General features: G+C 43.8%; 1 protein-coding gene across 1 annotated transcript in view; it reads left to right on the top strand.

Moving 5' to 3' along the window:
- The window catches only part of NBAS (NBAS subunit of NRZ tethering complex), an 854,371-nt gene that overhangs the window by 745,425 nt on the left and 87,089 nt on the right, over nt 1–21,857 (top strand). The window contains exon 50 of the mRNA XM_069728113.1: nt 8,724–8,868. Within this exon, the coding sequence (XP_069584214.1) occupies nt 8,724–8,868 (145 nt within the window). The remainder of the gene's footprint in view (nt 1–8,723; nt 8,869–21,857) is intronic.

Genomic DNA, 21,857 nt, shown 5'->3' with positions numbered 1-21,857 from the left:
ACGTGACCGCTGAAGAGGGGAAGAAGCTGCAGCACAGAAGACCGTGGGACGGCAGGGACAGCGCGAGGATCGCTGGGACTAGGTAAGTATGCCTCAGCGCCCTCTCCCCCTCACCCGCCGACCCTGCCACCCACCTTGACTCGAGTATAAGCCGAGAGGGGCACTTTCAGCCCAAAATTTTGGGCTGAAAATCTCGGCTTATACTCGAGTATATACGGTAATAAGAATTACAAAATTACTTTTAAACATGCCAAAGGAGTTGAAAAGAAAAGTCTTAAGTGAGGAATAGAAGGGCTCAATTCTGGCTTTACTAGCAGAGGGACACAGTGAGCGTCATGTTCTCTCCATCCTTAAAATTTGTAAGATGGCAGTCCATTACAACAAGGTCAAGCAGTAGATATTGGGGACAACAAAGCTACAGACCGGCAGAGGGCGAAAATGACTATCCACTAACCGTCATCTTATTCGAATGTCACTCAGCAACCGCAGGATGACATCAAGTGACCTACAAAAGGAATGGCTAATGGCGGCTGGGGTGAAGTGCACGGCTAAAACTGTTCGTAACAGCCTCCTAGAGGCAGGACTCAAGCTATGTAAAGCTAGAGAAAAGCCTTTCATCAATGAGAAGCAAAGGAGAGCCAGGCTGAAGTTTGCCAAAGACCATAAGGATTGGACCATAGACGACTGGAGTAAGGTAATCTTCTCTGAGTCTAATTTTCAGCTTTGCACAACACCTGGTCATCTAATGGTTAGACGGAGACCTGGAGAGGTGTACAAGCCACATTGTCTTGCACCCACTGTGAAATTTGGTGGAGGATCGGTGATGATCTGTGGATGCTTCAGCAAGGCTGGAATTGGGCAGGTTAAAGGGACACTGTCACCTGAATTTGGAGGGAACAATCCCAATCTTGCCCTGCGCAGGCGTGTACTATGGAGGACAGAGAATGAACTTCAATCCAATATTGCAGCCAGCATGCAGCCAGCGGGTAAGGAAAGGGTGAATCAAAAACCCCAAAACCCCGCCTCCATGGCTGAAGATTGTTCCCTCCAAATTCAGGTGACAGTGTCCCTTTAATCTTTGGGAAGGATGAATGAATCAAGCCGCATACAAGGTTATCCTGGAAACAACAGTTGATTCCTTCTGCTCAGGCAATGTTCCCCAACTCTGAGGACTGTTTTTTCCAGCAGGACAATGCGCCAATGCCTACTTTTTGCCACACAGCTAGGTCAATCAAGGTGTGGATGAAGGACCACCACATCAAATCCCTGTCATGGGCAGCCCAATCTCCAGACCTGAACCCCATTGAAAACCTCTGGAATGTAATCAAGATGATGATGGATAGTCACAAGCCATCAAACAAAGAACTGCTTAAATTTTTGTACCAGGAGTGGCAGCATAAGATCTCCCAAAAGCAGTGTGAAAGACTGGTGGAAAGCATGCCAAGACGCAAGAAAGCTGTGATTAAAAATCATGGTTATTCCACAAAATATTGATTTCTGAACTCTTCCTGAGTTAAAACATTAGTATTGTTGTTTCTTAAATGATTATGAACTTGTTTTTTTGCATTATTTGAGGTCTGCAAGCAATGCGTTTTTTAGTTATTTTGACCATTTCTCATTTTCAGAAAATAAATACAAAATTTAGTGCTTGGAACTTCGGAGACATGTTGTCAGTAGTTTATAGAATAAAAGAACAATTTACATTTTTACTCAAAAATATACATATAAAGAGAAAAATAAGAGAAACTGGAAAATTTTGCAGTGGTCTCTTAATTTTTGCCAGAGCTGTATATGTCTTGTAGCTGTTCCGCAGCCACAACACATGCAGGGACTGCTTAACAAAGAGGCAATCCCTGCATATGCTGTGGCTGTCAAACAACCGCGAGACATGCAGCCGCGGGGACTCAAACATATTATTCGAGCAAGATGAAGTCACTCGGTTAGCACCCGAGCATGCTCAGATAACACCTTTTCCGAGCATGCTGGCTCATCACTACTAATAACATGAGGATCTATGTCATGCCCTGCAAATGACTTTTAATCCCAATATCCCACTGGGGTATATCATAGATGCAGTGTAATATTTTGGAGCTCTTTTACTCCAACTTGGACACTTTGTAGCCTCATTAATGCTTGAATCTGGAAATCATGGCTTCCGCTAGCAGGGAATGTGCCCCTGGGGCAGAGTGGTTGGTAAGTGAAAACAAGCTACTCTACCTTGAACAGGGTGATTAGATACAAGGCTACAACATCAAATTATTTGTCCCATGCTGAGGGAAGCCAAGGGAAAACTGCTTTTGGTGCGTATACTTGTCTAATATGTCCAAGAAGTGACTCAATTCTCATTCTCTGTAACTTTCCAGCCACTCATCCGCTTCACCAGCCTTCTGCCAACAGTTTAACTGCAGGAGCTTCCTTGCCATCACTTCCCAACATGCATTGCTCCTGCATTATCCAATGGCTGGCCTACACTAAACTGAAAGCCCGCCTCTATGTTATACCTGTATGACAGACAGGAGAGCAGGAGCAGAGAGCCCCGCTCCTACTTTCGGTTACCAGCACTTTTGAGTGATTTTGGGATGCAAGGCACTAATTAATACTTTTAGTGATCTGTGGATTCTCTGCCACATAAGATCAAGTTGTCTGAAAGTATAAAGAGCAATAAAAGTGATATAAGCCAGCAGAGTAGCGAGCATGGACTTGTATGCCATCTATCCTCTGTTGTTTTCTGCTCTTTTCAGAAGTCTCTTTTTTTTTCTCAAACATAATTTATGACCTAGAGGCAACTTCATTTCAAGGTCACTGACCTCAATCCTTCAGCCTATGATGTCCCCAGCAGCTCCCAGAAGTGCCACCTTTACCTCTAACCCTCCATTGTCCCCCCTGGTGTCGCACATCCCTTGCCTGCAGTCTTATGGATTCCCTTCACGACGCGCCGTGTACTTGTCATTATTATTTCCCATTAGTTGATCCTACTTAATTCTTTATTGCCAGTTATTGTTTTTTTACTGAACTGAATCACGTCTCTGTACCCCTGAGATCTGCCTCCGACTACAAGAGGGATTTACAGTATGTTTTTCCTGTGACAATGAATTAAATTTCTAGTCATAATTAGCTGTAAGATTTAACAGGAATTATCAGTTAGGAAAATTCGGTTTCATCTTTTTTTTTTTTTTAATACGGTAGTTTTTTGTTGAAAAACTAATTTTTATTTTTATAAAATGGTATTATATATGAGATAGCTACATAAGATAAATACATACATACATAGCGACCACAATATTGTAGAGTTTCACCTGTCTTTCACTAGGGGGACTTGTCAGGGAGTCACAAAAACACTGAACTTTAGGAAGGCAAAGTTTGACCAGCTTAGAGATGCCCTTAATCTGGTAGACTGGGACAATATCCTCAGAATTAAGAATACAGATAATAAATGGAAAATGTTTAAGAACATCCTAAATAGGCAGTGTAAGCGGTTTATACCTTGTGGGAATAAAAGGACTAGAAATAGGAAAAACCCAATGTGGCTAAACAAAGAAGTAAGACAGGCAATTAACAGTAAAAAGAAAGCATTTGCACTACTAAAGCAGGATGGCACCATTGAAGCTCTAAAAACTATAGGGAGAAAAATACTTTATCTAAAAAACTAATTAAAGCTGCCAAAAAGGAAACAGAGAAGCACATTGCTAAGGAGAGTAAAGGCCCCTTCACATTAAGCGACGCTGCAGCGATACCGACAACGATCCGGATCGCTGCAGCGTCGCTGTTTGGTCGCTGGAGAGCTGTCACACAGACCGCTCTCCAGCGACCAACGATGTCGGTAACCAGGGTAAACATCGGGTAACTAAGCGCAGGGCCGCGCTTAGTAACCCGATGTTTACCCTGGTTACCATCCTAAAGGTAAAAAAAAACAAACAGTACATACTTACCTACAGCCGTCTGTCCTCCAGCGCTGTGCTCTGCTCTCCTCCTGTACTGTCTGTGTGAGCACAGCGGCCGGAAAGCAGAGCGGTGACGTCACCGCTCTGCTTTCCGGCTGACCGACGCTCACAGCCAGTACAGGAGGAGTGCAGAGCACAGCGCTGGAGGACAGACGGCTATAGGTAAGTATGTACTGTTTGTTTTTTTACTTTTAGGATGGTAACCAGGGTAAACATCGGGTTACTAAGCGCGGCCCTGCGCTTAGTTACCCAATGTTTACCCTGGTTACCAGTGAAGACATCGCTGTATCGGTGTCACACACGCCGATCCAGCGATGTCAGCAGGAGTCCAGCGACGAAATAAAGTTCTGGACTTTATTCAGCGACCAACGATCTCCCAGCAGGGGCCTGATCGTTGGTCGCTGTCACACATAACGATTTCATTAACGATATCGTTGCTACGTCACAAAAAGCAACGATATCGTTAACCATATCGTTATGTGTGAAGGTACCTTAAAACTAATCCCAAACTGTTCTTCAACTATATCAATAGTAAAAGAATAAAAACTGAAAATGTAGGCCCCTTAAAAAATAGTGAGGAAAGAATGGCTGTAGATGACGAGGAAAAAGCTAACATATTAAACACCTTCTTCTCCACGGTATTCACGGTGGAAAATGAAATGCTAGGTGAAATCCCAAGAAACAATGAAAACCCTATATTAAGGGTCACCAATCTAACCCAAGAAGAGGTGCGAAACCGGCTAAATAAGATTAAAATAGATAAATCTCCGGGTCCGGATGGCATACACCCACGAGTACTAAGAGAACTAAGTAATGTAATAGATAAACCATTATTTCTTATTTTTAGGGACTCTATAGCGACGGGGTCTGTTCCGCAGGACTGGCGCATAGCAAATGTGGTGCCAATATTCAAAAAGGGCTCTAAAAGTGAACCTGGAAATTATAGGCCAGTAAATCTAACCTCTATTGTTGGTAAAATATTTGAAGGGTTTCTGAGGGATGTTATTCTGGATTATCTCAATGAGAATAACTGTTTAACTCCATATCAGCATGGGTTTATGAGAAATCGCTCCTGTCAAACCAATCTAATCAGTTTTTATGAAGAGGTAAGCTATAGACTGGACCACGGTGAGTCATTGGACGTGGTATATCTAGATTTTTCCAAAGCGTTTGATACCATGCCGCACAAGAGGTTGGTACACAAAATGAGAATGCTTGGACTGGGGGAAAATGTGTGTAAATGGGATAGTAACTGGCTTAGTGATAGAAAGCAGAGGGTGGTTATAAATGGTATAGTCTCTAACTGGGTCGCTGTGACCAGTGGGGTACCGCAGGGGTCAGTATTGGGACCTGTTCTCTTCAACATATTCATTAATGATCTGGTAGAAGGTTTACACAGTAAAATATTGATATTTGCAGATGATGCAAAACTATGTAAAGCAGTTAATACAAGAGAAGATAGTATTCTGCTACAGATGGATCTGGATAAGTTGGAAACTTGGGCTGAAAGGTGGCAGATGAGGTTTAACAATGATAAATGTAAGGTTATACACATGGGAAGAAGGAATCAATATCACCATTACACACTGAATGGGAAACCACTGGGTAAATCTGACAGGGAGAAGGACTTGGGGATCCTAGTTAATGATAAACTTACCTGGAGCAGCCAGTGCCAGGCAGCAGCTGCCAAGGCAAACAGGATCATGGGGTGCATTAAAAGAGGTCTGGATACACATGATGAGAGCATTATACTGCCTCTGTACAAATCCCTAGTTAGACCGCACGTGGAGTACTGTGTCCAGTTTTGGGCACCGGTGCTCAGGAAGGATATAATGGAACTAGAGAGAGTACAAAGGAGGGCAACAAAATTAATAAAGGGGATAGGAGAACTACAATACCCAGATAGATTAGCGAAATTAGGATTATTTAGTCTAGAAAAAAGACGACTGAGGGACGATCTAATAACCATGTATAAGTATATAAGGGGACAATACAAATATCTTGCTGAGGATCTGTTTATACCAAGGAAGGTGACGGGCACAAGGGGGCATTCTTTGCGTCTGGAGGAGAGAAGGTTTTTCCACCAACATAGAAGAGGATTCTTTACTGTTAGGGCAGTGAGAATCTGGAATTGCTTGCCTGAGGAGGTGGTGATGGCGAACTCAGTCGAGGGGTTCAAGAGAGGCCTGGATGTTTTCCTGGAGCAGAACAATATTGTATCATACAATTATTAGGTTCTGTAGAAGGACGTAGATCTGGGGATTTATTATGATGGAATATAGGCTGAACTGGATGGACAAATGTCTTTTTTCGGCCTTACTAACTATGTTACTATGTTACATCGATATGAGGTAGGTAGACATTTTGAGGTCATATGAATGGACAAAAGGCCTCACTCTGGTCTAAATCATCCCAAAGGTGCTGGATAGGATTGAGGTCCAGGCGCATGTTCTTCCACTCTTAACCTACCCCCATGTAAGGACCTTGTGCAGTGGGCACAGTCATGGGGAACAGAAAAGTGTTCCCTCAAAGCTGGAAGCTACAATTGTCCACAAAGTCTTGTGCTTCAGCATTAAGATTTTCCTTCACTGAAACTACAAGGCCGGAGCCGAGACCTGATAACGAGGGACCAGAGGGTATACCCTGGGGGTGAGGGACCAGAGGTTATACCCCGGGGGGCGAGGGACCGGAGGTTATACCCTGGGGACAAGAGACCGGAGGTTATACTCCGGGAGGCAAGGGACTGGAGGTTACACCCCGGGGGCGAGAGACCGGAGGTTATACCCTGATGGCGAGGGACCGGAGGTTATACCCTGGAGGCGAGAGACCGAAGGTTATACCCTGATGGCGAGGGACCGGAGGTTATACCCTGGGGGGCGTGGAACCGGAGGTTATACCCTGGAGGCGAGGGACCGGAGGTTATACCCCGGGGGCGAGGGACCGGAGGTTATACCCTTGGGACGAGAGACCGGAGCTTATATCCCTGGGGCGATGGACCGGAGCTTATACCCTGGGGGCGAGAGAGCGGAGGTTACACCCTGGGGGCGAGGGACCGGAGGTTACACCCTGGGGGCGAGGGACCAGAGGTTATACCCTGGGGGCGAGGGACCGGAAGTTATACCTCGGGGGTGAGGGACCGGAGGTTATACCCTTGGGACGAGAGACTGGAGCTTATACCCTGGGGGCAAGGGACTGGAGGTTATACCCTGGGGGCGAGGGACCGGAGGTTATACCCTGGGGGCGGGGGACCGGAGGTTATACCCTGGGGGGCAAGAGAGCGGAGGTTATACTCCGGGAGGCGATAGGTTATAATTAAGGGAGCTTAGTCTCCAGAAGCGCGTTAAGATTCACACCCACATGGTTTGTGCTGAAGTCTGTACCCTCTATGTTATAAGTTTGTGAATAAAGAAATTTTATCTTCACCGATTCAGTTTAGCTGGACATTTTTCTTGTTTTGGACCAGAGGTTATACCCCGGGGGCGAGGGAACGGATGTTAAACACCAGGGGGTGAGTTGCCGGATGTTATACTCTGGGGTGCGAGGGTGATGGCACAGAATAAGAATTTTGTAGATGTGGTGTATTCGATAGATGGCACAAGAATGACAGAGACCAGGCGGACTCTCCTGTGGCATCTGTCAGGTTAACTGAGCCATGTAGATATCGTTGATGTATATGTAAAAAATATACAATAGATGGATAGAGAAATCGGCAACACTCCAATTTTCAGTGTGAAAAAATGTAGAGTGCTGACTAGTGATGAGCGAATATACTCGTTACTCGAGATTTCCTGAGCATGCTCGGGTGACCTCCGAGTATTTTTTTAGTGCTCGGAGACTTCGTTTTCATCGCCTCAGCTGGATGATTTACATCTCTTAGCCAGCTTCATTACATGTAGGGATTCCCTAGCAACCAGGCAAACCCCACATGTACTTATGCTGGCTAACCGCTGTAAATCATTCAGCTGCGGCGAAGAAAATTAAAAATCCGAGCACTAAAAAATACTCGGAGGACACCTGATCGTGCTCGGGAAATCTCGAGTAATGAGTATATTCGCTCATCACTAGTGCGGACATTTTTTGCGTCTGTTATTTGGGAGGGTGATTACTCGGGTACCTGGGATCTGCACGCACTCTTTTACCATAGTGCAGTTTTCTATTTTTTTTTTGTTGTTGTTTTTTTAATTAATGTTTTAATAAGTAGAAATTGTGATGTAAGAGACTTTTGTGCAGGTTTTGAGTTCTAGCACGCCGATACAGGAGGACCACGCTCTGTTCATCTGTGCACACTCCATCTATATATAGAGTGATAATTAGCCGGGCTCTATCGTCTCCGATGTTTTTCGACACTCGCCGCTGTGTTTATTTCTACTGCTTTGGCCGCTCTTTAGATTGTCCTTTTCATCCTGACGAAAATGGCAAATATTGATTTAAGGCCTTGTCAGTGTGTAGGGCAAACATTTTGAACTACATCAGAGTGAAGACTGATTGAATTTAGCAGGAGGAAGCTGGCGGTGGAGAATAACACAGCGGGTGCATTTTCTAGATATATCTACATCACAGCCCGGACGGAGGCCTCCATCGTGTATTATCCCTGGTCTTCTCTATCGTATCCAGATTCCAGTGGAGGTCACCGATCCCATTGAGTATAAGGAAAGATGGCCATATATACGTAAAGGGGTTGTCCTGCCGATTGGAAGGGCGTATGAGAGCAATGTAATTAAGGACGCCTACACTCATCCATTTAGAAGGAGTTGTAAATTTTAGCATTTTTTTTTCTCCTAGTGCATCTTCGGAAGATGATCCATGGGTGAAGCTGGTGAAAGCGATGCTCTCGAACTGCGGGACGGAGCATGCAGAGGGAACATCCGCCGAAGTCCTAAAACTGTGCCGGTCCTTCTACAAGTCTAGGCATGCCTTCTCTGTAGAGGTATGAGACTTATACAGGTGGATGTGCACCTTCAGATTCAACACGAACTTTTATGGGGTGTAAGATTGGGGTTACTTTGATTTAATTTTTTTTAGTAGGGTGTAGAAACCAATCTACACCAAGGATTATCAATTTTTTCCACCATCCAGAACAAAGTTATTCCTGGGTACCTCAACATTGCCCAGAGAAGCTGCAGGGGATCCATGAGTTTGTGTGTTAGTTCATTTTATTTTTTTAGTGTGTGCCTTTATAAAATTATTTTTATTCACTGGAAAACCACTTTAAAGTAAGAGAACAGTCACCTTGGGCAGGTCCTAAATGGCTTCCCACCCATCTGGGCTTGATCGCAAGGACTCTGCCTGCTTGTGTAGGAATAGACCCTTCAATCAAGCCAAGCTGGGCAGGGAGAAGCCGGTGAAGACCTGCCCACATGACTGTTCTCCACGTTCCAGGGACATATGAGGGAGCCTGTCCTTGATTCTTGCTATCTGTGGTTTGGGGATCATGAACCATATGACAGATGTGTAAATAGATATGCAGATAAGATAGAGACCAGAGGAGCTACATTCTAGATAAATACAACAAGGAGAAGTCGTGGAATTCTGGAAATCACAGGATGGATGGGCACGTTACTGATCTGCAAATGATGAAAAAATGGAAACACGATTTTCAAAACATCACAATATATTCAGTATGAAATATGAGCGCCACACTCAGAAATCCCCGCAGTTACAGCCTCGGCTTCTATCAGTGAGGTAATTACTGGTTCTGAGAAATGTTCTGACACACTGAATGCACTTGGTAAAATCATCAAGATCCGCTGCTGGCTGCTCTTTTTTAATTGCCAACCATTGACATCCCAGATGTTCTCAATGGGAGACAAGTCTGGAGATGCTGCAGGCCATGGTAGCACGTTTAGGCCACTCAGGCTGCTCACAGAAGCATGAGCAATATGCGGGCCTGGAGTTGCCGAGCTGAAAAACTGTTCGTGGGACACTTTGGACAATTAATGCTACCTCTTGTTCCACTAACGCCAAGCTGTTTGTGTTGCTGGAATGAAGGCTAGAGGGATGCAGCTATTGCACATTTTGCCACCCCACACCATAATCTACTATTTAATTGTCTAAGGGTCACTTCCGTCTGTCTTTCTGTCACAGATATTCATTAGTCGCGGCCTCTGTCTGTCATGGAATCCAAGTCGCTGATTGGTCATGGCAAAACGCCCACGACCATTGCCAAGACCAATCAGTGACAGCCACAGTCCGGCGGCAATATGGCCTCCTTGCAGTCAGTGCCCGCTCCATACTCCCCTCCAGTCATCCAGTCAGCCCTCATACAGGGTTAATGCCAGCGTTACCGGAGCGCAGTGTAACACACTCCGGTTACGCAGCTATTAACCCTGTGTGACCAAGTTTTTACTATTGATGCTGCGTATGCTAAGGATGCTATGGCAGAAGGACCTGCCATGACGTCACAGTCATGTGACCGCGACGTCATCACAGGTCCTGTGCGCCTGCGCGAGAAGGACCTGCCATGACGTCATGGTCATATGACCGCGACGTCATCACAGGTCCTGCGCTCATAGTCATACCAACCGCCGCCTGCACCGTACACATGAGCCAGGACTAAGGTGAGTATATTTTTATTTTATGTCACTGGCCAATATACTACATTACTGGGCAATATGCTACGTGGCTGACCAATATACTACATACTACGTGGCTGTGCAATATACTACGTGGCTGTGCAATATACTACGTGGCTGTGCAATATACTACGTGGCTGGGCAATATACTACGTGGCTGGGCAATATTCTAAGTGGCTGGGCAATATTCTAAGTGGCTGGGCAATATACTACGTGGCTGGGCAATATACTACGTGGCTGGGCAATATTCTAAGTGGCTGGGCAATATTCTAAGTGGCTGGGCAATATACTACGTGGCTGGGCAATATACTACGTGGCTGTGCAATATACTACGTGGCTGGGCAATATACTAGGTGACTGGGCAATATACTACGTAGCTGGGCAATATACTACGTGACTGTGCAATATACTACGTGGCTGGGCAATATACTACGTTGCTGGGCAATATACTACATTGCTGGGCAATATACTACGTGGCTGGGCAATATACTACGTGGCTGGGCAATATACTACGTTGCTGGGCAATATACTACATTGCTGGGCAAGATACTACGTGGCTGTGCAATATACTACGTGGCTGGGCAATATACTAGGTGACTGGGCAATATACTACGTAGCTGGGCAATATACTACGTGACTGTGCAATATACTACGTGGCTGTGCAATATACTACGTTGCTGGGCAATATACTACATTGCTGGGCAATATACTACGTGGCTGGGCAATATACTACGTGGCTGGGCAATATATTACGTGGCTGGGCAATATACTACGTGGCTGGGCAATATACTACGTGGCTAGGCAATATACTACGTGGCTGGGCAATATACTAAGTGGCTGGGCAATATACTAAGTGGCTGGGCAATATACTACGTGGCTGGGCAATATACTACGTGGCTGGGCAATATACTACGTGGCTGGGCAATATACTACGTGGCTGGGCAATATACTTCGTGGCTGGGCAATATACTTTGTGGCTGGGCAATATACTACGTGACTGGGCAATATACTACGTGATTGGGCAATATACTATGTGGCTGGGCAATATACTACGTGGCAGGGTAATATACTATGTGGCTAGGCAATATACTACGTGGCTAGGCAATATACTACGTGGCTAGGCAATATACTACGTGGCTGGGCAATATACTACGTGGCTGGGCAATATACTACGTGGCTGGGCAATATACTACGTGGCTGGGCAATATACTACGTGGCTGGGCAATATACTATGTGGCTGGGCAATATGCTACGTGGCTGGGCAATATACTACGTGGCTGGGCAATATACTACGTGGCTAGGCAATATACTACGTGGCTAGGCAATATACTACGTGGCTAGGCAATATACTACGTGGCTGGGCAATATACTACGTGGCTAGGCAATATACTACGTGGCTGGGCAATATACTACGTGGCTGGGCAATATACTACGTGGACATGCATATTCTAGAATACCCGATGCGTTAGACTGGGGCCACCATCTAGTCACCATATAAAAGTCTTCAAGTAAACGTGATAAATGTCCCCGGAACCATTTTTTAACACAACTACGTCAGGTCTCATTTTGCTTGTGCTACTGTGAGCAGCCTGTGTGGCCTAAACTTGCTACCATGGCCTGCAGTGTCTCAGAACTTGTCTCCCACTGAGCACATTTGTGACGTCATTGGTGGCAATTGTAAAAGAGCTGCCATCAGCGGATCTTGATGATTTGCCCAAGTGCATTCAGCACGGCAGAGTATTCCTCAGACAATCAAAAATAACCTTTCTACATGTGGCACTCGAGCTCCATACTGAATACATCGAGATGTTTTGAAAATGTTTCCATTTTTTCCGTATTGGCAGATCTGTATCATGTCTATCTGGTGATTTCCATCATTCCACAACTTTTTTCTTCTTGGAGTCTCAATGTTGAGGACAGATTGATAGATACATGAATAGACTGATAGATCTGCTGATAAATATGTAGATGGATAGTTCCGCACATAGATGAGTAGATGGACTGATACATAGATGGATACATAGTGTTGCAGCTTCTGTGTGTTTACACCTGTAATCCCGCCAATCTTCCTCCATTTTTTCTCTCCACTATTCGCCTCTTTTTATAGCTCGTCATCCTCATTTAGGATCGTGATGGTTTCTCACACGAGAAATTCTAAAGTATATCAAATGTTACTTTAGAATTGCTCTCTCACTCAGCGCAGGATCTGTGCAACCTCCGAATTTATTGCTGGGCACATTGTATCCATGGCGATAGATTGCTTTTTCTTTATTTTTATTTCTGGAAGCTGTGAATTTCATCCAGAAATACCGCTTTTCTCATGCATCCAGCGTACAGCAATTTGGCTCCGTGAATATAAAAATATATAGTGGTTGGAAATCTCAGCTCTATGTGGCGGATTTCTCCCAGTGTTAAATGTGACAGGCTGGAGGAAATCCACTTAATACGTGCTTTCCCATCGCCTCCTTGTTATTGCATTGATATCTGTCACTTAGACGGTCGGAGTTGACAGGCTCGCGCTATGACACTGCTTAACTAGAGAAACAAACCATAACTCCATCCCGCGTACCAAATCTCCGTGTACCGCAAATCTCATTTCTGTTCTTCTCTTCCATAATAACCTGGTCGGCAGCAGTGCTTACAATGAAGACGTGGCTTCCTCACCTCATCTCCAAAGTTTTGTCTTAGTTACGCTTTTCCTTTTATAAGTGAATCTTTTTATTATTCTCCGCAATCCTCTTTTCCTCTGCACCGCACCGGATTCAACCTTCTACCGGCCAATCCAACCATGACCTGGACAATTTCTTGAGAAAAGCATAAAACCTTTCATCTCTGGGGTGCTGGATCTTATATTTTGGTCTTGTAGAACTTGCACTTTATATAGCAGCCCCTGTGTCCCACTATTCCTTTGGACGCCTCCCAATTACTTGTCGTGACAAACACCGTTTTTTTCCTAATTATTCAGCGAGAACCCAAGACACGTTTGTGTTATTATGGTCTAACCAGACATTTTTACTCCGAAAGCGAAGCCTCTGAGGAAGAATACCTCCGCAATAAAGGGGTGCACGGTGTGGGGGCACAGTGTGGCTCAGGTAACATAGTAACATAGTTAGTAAGGCCGAAAAAAGACATTTGTCCATCCAGTTCAGCCTATATTCCATCATAATAAATCCCCAGATCTACGTCCTTCTACAGAACCTAATAATTGTATGATACAATATTGTTCTGCTCCAGGAAGACATCCAGGCCTCTCTTGAACCCCTCGACTGAGTTCGCCATCACCACCTCCTCAGGCAAGCAATTCCAGATTCTCACTGCCCTAACAGTAAAGAATCCTCTTCTATGTTGGTGGAAAAACCTTCTCTCCTCCAGACGCAAAGAAAGAAAGGTGTTCAATGGGATTTAGATCCGGGCTCATTGCTGCTACTTATTTTTCTGGAACAATTTCAAGGGTTCCAACATTTTTGTCCATGACTGTGTATAGAGGTGTTATTGGTCATTGTACAGGGGGGGTAGTTGAGGTGTGAAGCAACCTATTATGAATGGTGGATCCTGTGTTGTTTACGGTTTATCAGTCATTGTATAGGAGAAGAAGATGGTGAGCTGTGATACAATCTATTATGTATTGTGGATACTGTGTTATCTACTGTATATAGAGGTGTTATCACTTATTGTATAGGAGGAGGTGAGCTGTGCCATCACCCATTAGAAATTGTAGATCCTGTGAAATTGTAGATCCTGTGTAATATACTGCATATAGAGGTGTTATCAGTCATTGTACAGTCGAGGGAGGAGGTGAGCTGTGACATAATTTATTGCGAATGGTGAATCCAGTGATATTTTCTGTATATGGAGGTTTTATCCGTCCTTGTACCAGAGGAAGAGGAGGTGAGATGTGACATCACCTATTGTAAATGTTGGAATCTGTTATCTACTGTGTATTTTCAGTCATTGTGCAAGAGGAGGTGGTGAGTTGCAACATCACCTATTGTGTGTGTTAACACCTCTATTTACAGGATCCATCATTTATAATAAGTGAAGTCACAGCTCACCTCTTCCTCTTATACAATGACCGGCCACACCTCTATATACAGTAGATATCAGTTATTGCATAATGGGAGGAGGTAAGCTGTGACCTCACCTATTGTGAATGGTGGGTGTGACGGGGAAGGAGTATGTCGACTTAACTCACATCTGGGGAGGGAAGAGAAGGACCCAGCAGGGATCGGCTCTCTGGCGCCACCACTCGCCCCAGGTCAGTCAGAGAACTGCACCATGGGCAAATAGTCGCCGGAAAGGCTTCCCTTATAGGTACAAGTTATTGAGGCGCTCCCATTGAGGGGGGATATACATCACCAGTCCAGGCTGGGGATATAAATATAAGCCTCCCCACCGTCACTGTCAGAATTCCTTACTAGCACAGTACAGTATGCTGCCACCAGTTCCTCGTTCAATATAAGCCACATCCGACAGCAGGCTTATATCTGGTCAAAAACCAACCCAGGTAGCATATAATAACCAGCTGAGCTTGCATAAGTGGAGATTCGTGCTAAAAGAGCAGCCCAAGAATAGTTTTATATTTACAGGGAACCTTTCACCAGCCCCCCCCCCCAGCATTTTTACATAGTTACATAGTTATTAAGGTTGAAAGAAGACCATAAGTCCATCTAGTTCAACCCATAACCTAACCTAACATGCCCTAACATGTTGATCCAGAGGAAGGCAAAAAAAAAACCATGTGGCAAAGAGTAAGCTCCACCTTGGGTAAAAAAATTCCTTCCCGACTCCACATACGGCAATCAGACGGCAATCCCTGGATCAACGCCCTATCAAGGAATCTAGTGTATATACCCTGTAACATTATACTTTTCCAGAAATGTATCCAGTCCCCTCTTAAATTTAAGTAATGAATCACTCATTACAACATCATACGGCAGAGAGTTCCATAGTCTCACTGCTCTTACAGTAAAGAATCCGCGTCTGTTATTATGCTTAAACCTTTTTTCCTCCAGACGTAGAGGATGCCCCCTTGTCCCTGTTTCAGGTCTATGATTAAAAAGATCATCAGAAAGGTCTTTGTACTGTCCCCTCATATATTTATACATTAACATAAGATCACCCCTTAGTCTTCATTTTTCCAAACTAAATGGCCCCAAGTGTAAAAACCTATCTTGGTATTACAGACCCCCCAGTCCTCTAATAACCTTGGTCGCTCTTCTCTGCACCCGCTCCAGTTCAGCTATGTTTTTCTTATACACCGGAGACCAGAACTGTGCACAGTATTCTAAGTGTGGTCGAACTAGTGACTTGTATAGAGGTAAAATTATGTTCTCCTCATGAGCATCTATGCCTCTTTTAATGCATCCCATTATTTTATTTGCCTTTGTAGCAGCTGCCTGACACTGGCCACTGAATATGAGTTTGTCATCCACCCATACACCCAGGTCTTTTTCAGTGACGGTTTTGCCCAGAGTTTTAGAATTAAGCACATAATTATACAACTTATTACTTCTACCCAAGTGCATGACCTTACATTTATCCCCATTAAAGCTCTTTTGCCATTTATCAGCCCAAGCTTCTAGTTTACTTGAATCATCCTGTAATATAAAATTGTCCTCCTCTGTATTGATTACCCTGCAGAGTTTAGTGTCATCTGCAAATATTGAGATTCTACTCTGAATGCCCCCTACAAGGTCATTAATAAATATGTTAAAAAGAAGAGGGCCCAATACTGACCCCTGTGGTACCCCACTGCTAACCGCTACTTAGTCTGAGTGTCCTCCATTAATAACCACCCTTTGTTTCCTATCCCTGAGCCAACTCTTAACCCACTTACACATATTTTCCCCTATCCCCATTATTCTCATTTTATGTATCAACCTTTTGTGTGGCACCGTATCAAAAGCTTTTGAAAAGTCCATATACACTACATCCACTGGGTTCCCTTGGTCCAGTCCGGATCTTACCTCTTCATAAAAACTGATCAAATTAGTCTGACATGAACGGTCCCTAGTAAACCCGTGCTGATACTCGGTCATGAGGTTATTCCTCTTCAGATACTCCAGTATAGCATCCCTTAGAATGCCCTCCAGGATTTTACCCACAGTAGAGGTTAAGCTTACTGGCCTATAATTTCCGAGTTCAGTTTTTGTCCCCTTTTTGAATATTGGCACCACATTTGCTATACGCCAGTCCTGTGGTACAGACCCTGTTATTTTGGAGTCTTTAAAGATTAAAAATAATGGTCTATCAATGACTGTACTTACGGTAATTCCTGCAGTACTCGAGGGTGTATCCCATCCGGGCCCAGAAATTTGTCAATTTTAGTGATTTTTAGACGCCGACGTACTTCCTGCTGGGTTAAGCAGGTGACATTTAATGGGGAATTTTTATCACTAGTCATTTTGTCTGCCATGGGATTTTCTTGTGTAAATACTGATGAAAAAAAGTCATTTAGCATATTGGCTTTTTCCTCATCCTCATCCACCATTTCACCCAGACTATTTTTAAGGAGGCCAACACTATCATTTTTTAGTTTCTTACTATTTATGTAGTTAAAGAATATTTTGGGATTATTTTTACTCTCTCTGGCAATGAGTCTCTGTCTCAATCTTTGCTGCCTTGATTTGCTTTTTACAGAATTTATTTAATTTTCTGTATTTATTTAATGCCTCATCACTACCTACTTCCTTTAATTCTCTAAATGCTTTCTTTTTGTCACTTATTGCGCCCCTTACAGCTCTATTTAGCCATATTGGTTTCCTCCTATTTCTAGTATGTTTATTCCCATATGGCATATACTGTGCACAGGTCCTATCCAGGATGCCAATAAACGTCTCCCATTTTCTTTGTGTATTTTTGTGTCTCAGGATATCGTCCCAGTTAATTGCACCAAGATCCTCTCTCATCCGTTGGAAATTTGCCCTCCTGAAGTTTAGTGTCCTTGTAACCCCTCTATTACACATCTTTTTAAAGGATACATGAAAACTTATTATTTTGTGATCGCTATTTCCCAAGTGACCCCCAACCCTTATATTTGCTATGCGGTCTGGCCTGTTGGTTAATATTAGGTCTAGCAGTGTCCCCCTTCTTGTTGGGTCCTGAACCAGTTGTGAAAGGTAATTGTCTCTCATAGTTGTCAAAAACCATTTACCTTTGCTGGAACTGCAGGTTTCTGTTCCCCAATCTATTTCAGGGTAGTTGAAGTCCCCCATAATAATGACTTCTCCTTGAGTCGCAGCTTCATCTATTTGCTTTACAAGGATATTCTCCATTGCTTCCATTATTTTTGGAGATTTATAACAAACCCCTATCAGTAATTTATTATTTTTTTTCCCCTCCCCTTATCTCCACCCACAGGGATTCTACATTTTCATTAAATTCACCTATATTATCACGCAGGATGGGTTTTAACCCCTTCATGACCCAGCCTATTTTGACCTTAAAGACCTTGCCGTTTTTTGCAATTCTGACCAGTGTCCCTTTATGAGGTAATAACTCAAGAACGCTTCAACGGATCCTAGCGGTTCTGAGATTGTTTTTTCGTGACATATTGGGCTTCATGTTAGTGGTAAATTTAGGTCAATAAATTCTGCGTTTATTTGTGATAAAAACGGAAATTTGGCGAAAATTTTGAAAATTTCGCAATTTTCACATTTTGAATTTTTATTCTGTTAAACCAGAGAGATATGTGACACAAATTAGTTAATAAATAACATTTCCCACATGCTTACTTTACATCAGCACAATTTTGGAAACAAAATTTTTTTTTGTTAGGAAGTTATAAGGGTTAAAATTTGACCAGCGATTTGTCATTTTTACAACGAAATTTACAAAACCATTTTTTTTAGGGACCACCTCACATTTGAAGTCAGTTTGAGGGGTCTATATGGCTGAAAATACCCAAAAGTGACACCATTCTAAAAACTGCACCCCTCAAGGTACTCAAAACCACATTCAAGAAGTTTATTAACCCTTCAGGTGCTTCACAGCAGCAGAAGCAACATGGAAGGAAAAAATGAACATTTAACTTTTTAGTCACAAAAATTATCTTTTAGCAACAATTTTTTTATTTTCCCAATGGTAAAAGGAGAAACTGAACCACGAAAGTTGTTGTGCAATTTGTCCTGAGTACGCTGATACCTCATATGTGGGGGTAAACCACTGTTTGGGCGCACGGCAGGGCTTGGAAGGGAAGGAGCGCTATTTGACTTTTTGAATCAAAAATTGGCTCCACTCTTTAGCGGACACCATGTCACGTTTGGAGAGCCCCCGTGTGCCTAAAAATTGGAGCTCCCCCACAAGTGACCCCATTTTGGAAACTAGACGCCCCAAGGAACTTATCTAGATGCATAGTGAGCACTTTGAACCCCCAGGTGCTTCACAAATTGATCCGTAAAAATGAAAAAGTACTTTTTTTTCACAAAAAAATTCTTTTAGCCTCAATTTTTTCATTTTCACATGGGCAACAGGATAAAATGGATCCTAAAATGTGTTGGGCAATTTCTCCTGAGTACACCGATACCTCATATGTGGGGGTAAACCACTGTTTGGGCACATGGTAAGGCTCGGAAGGGAAGGCGCGCCATTTGACTTTTTGAATGAAAACTTATTTCCATCGTTAGCGGACACCATGTCGCGTTTGGAGAGCTCCTGTGTGCCTAAACATTGGCGCTCCCCCACACGTGACCCCATTTTGGAAACTAGACCCCCCAAGGAACTTATTTAGATGCCTAGTGAGCACTTTAAACCCTCAGGTGCTTCACAAATTGATCTGTAAAAATGAAAAAGTACTTTTTTTTCACAAAAAAAATTCTTTTCGCCTCAATTTTTTCATTTTCCCATGGGCAGTAGGATAAAATGGATCATAAAATTTGTTGGGCAATTTCTTCCGAGTACGCCGATACCTCATATGTGGGGGTAAACCACTGTTTGGGCACACGGCAGGGCTCGGAAGGGAAGGCGCGCCATTTGACTTTTTGAATGGAAAATTAGCTCCAATTGTTAGCGGACACCATGTCGCGTTTGGAGAGTCCCTGTGTGCCTATGCATTGGAGCTCCCCCACAAGTGACCCCATTTTGGAAACTAGACCCCCCAAGGAACTTATCTAGATGCATATTGAGCACTTTAAACCCCCAGGTGCTTCACAGAAGTTTATAACGCAGAGCCATGAAAATAAAAAATAATTTTTCTTTCCTCAAAAATGATTTTTTAGCCTGGAATTTCCTATTTTGCCAAGTATAATAGGAAAAATTGGACCCCAAATATTGTTGTCCAGTTTGTCCTGAGTACGCTGATACCCCATATGTGGGGGTAAACCACTGTTTGGGCGCACGGCAGGGCTCGGAAGGGATGGCACGCCATTTGGCTTTTTAAATGGAAAATTAGCTCCAATCATTAGCGGACACCATGTCACGTTTGGAGAGCCCCTGTGTGCCTAAACATTGGAGATCCCCCAGAAATGACCCCATTTTGGAAACTAGACCCCCAAAGGAACTAATCTAGATGTGTGGTGAGGACTTTGAACCCCCAAGTGCTTCACAGACGTTTATAACGCAGAGCCATGAAAATAAAAAAAAAAAATTATTTTCTCAAAAATGATCTTTTAGCCTGCAATTTTTTATTTTACAAAGGGTAACAGGAGAAATTTGACCCCAAAAGTTGTTGTCCAGTTTCTCCTGAGTACGCTGATACCCCATATGTGGGGGTAAACCACTGTTTGGGCACATGCCGGGGCTCGGAAGTGAAGTAGTGACATTTTGAAATGCAGACTTTGATGGAATGCTCTGTGGGCATCACGTTGCGTTTGCAGAGCCCCTGATGTGGCTTAACAGTAGAAACCCCCCAAAAGTGACCCCATTTTGGAAACTAGACCCCGAAAGGAACTTATCTAGATGTGTGGTGAGCACTTTGAACCCCCAAGTGCTTCATAGAAGTTTATAATGCAGAGCCGTGAAAATAATAAATACGTTTTCTTTCCTCAAAAATAATTATTTAGCCCAGAATTTTTTAATTTTCCCAAGGGTAACAGGAGAAATTTGACCCCAATATTTGTTGTCCAGTTTCTCCTGAGTACGGTGATACCCCATATGTGGGGGTAAACTACTGTTTCGGCACATGCCGGGGCTCGGAATTGAAGTAGTGACGTTTTGAAATGCAGACTTTGATGGAATGCTCTGCGGGCGTCACGTTGCGTTTGCAGAGCCCCTGATGTACCTAAACAGTAGAAACCCCCCACAAGTGACCCCATTTTGGAAACTAGACCCCGAAAGGAACTTATCTAGATGTGTGGTGAGCACTTTGAACCCCCAAGTGCTTCATAGAAGTTTATAATGCAGAGCCGTGAAAATAATAAATACGTTTTCTTTCCTCAAAAATAATTATTTAGCCCAGAATTTTTTATTTTCCCAAGGGTTACAGGAGAAATTGGACCCCAAAAGTTGTTGTCCAGTTTCTCCTGAGTACGCTGATACCCCATGTGTGGGGGTAAACCACTGTTTGGGCACACGTCGGGGCTCAGAAGGGAAGTAGTGACTTTTGAAATGCAGACTTTGATGGAATGGTCTGCGGGCGTCACATTGCGTTTGCAGAGCCCCTGGTGTGCCTAAACAGTAGAAACCCCCCACAAGTGACCCCATTTTAGAAACTAGACCCCCCCAAGGAACTTATCTAGATATGTGGTGAGCACTTTGAACCCCCAAGTGCTTCACAGACGTTTACAACGCAGAGCCGTGAAAATAAAAAATCATTTTTCTTTCCTCAAAAATGATGTTTTAGCAAGCATTTCTTTATTTTCACAAGGGTAACAGGAGAAATTGGACCCCAGTAATTGTTGCGCAGTTTGTCCTGAGTATGCTGGTACCCCATATGTGGGGGTAAACCACTGTTTGGGCACACGTCGGGGCTCGGAAGTGAGGGAGCACCATTTGACTTTTTGAATACAAGATTGGCTGGAATTAATGGTGGCGCCATGTTGCGTTTGGAGACCCCCTGATGTGCCTAAACAGTGGAAACCCCTCAATTCTAACTCCAACACACCCCTAACCCTTATCCCAACTGTAGCCGTAACCCTAATCACAACCCTAACCCCAACACACCCGTAACCCCAACACACCCCTAACCCTAACCACAACCCTAATTCCAACCGAACCCTAGCCCTAAGGCTATGTGCCAACGTTGCGGATTCGTATGAGATTTTTCAGCACCATTTTTGAAAAATCCGCGGGTAAAAGGCACTGCGTTTTACCTGCGGATTTACCGCGGATTTCCAGTGTTTTTTGTCCAGATTTCACCTGCGGATTCCTATTGAGGAACAGGTGTAAAACACTGCGGAATCCGCACAAA

The sequence above is a fragment of the Ranitomeya imitator genome, chromosome 5, assembly GCF_032444005.1.
Source record: "Ranitomeya imitator isolate aRanImi1 chromosome 5, aRanImi1.pri, whole genome shotgun sequence".
NCBI classification, from domain to species: Eukaryota; Metazoa; Chordata; class Amphibia; order Anura; family Dendrobatidae; genus Ranitomeya; species Ranitomeya imitator.
Note: the sequence above shows the minus strand (reverse complement) of the source record. Positions and strands in the feature narration are given on the sequence as shown.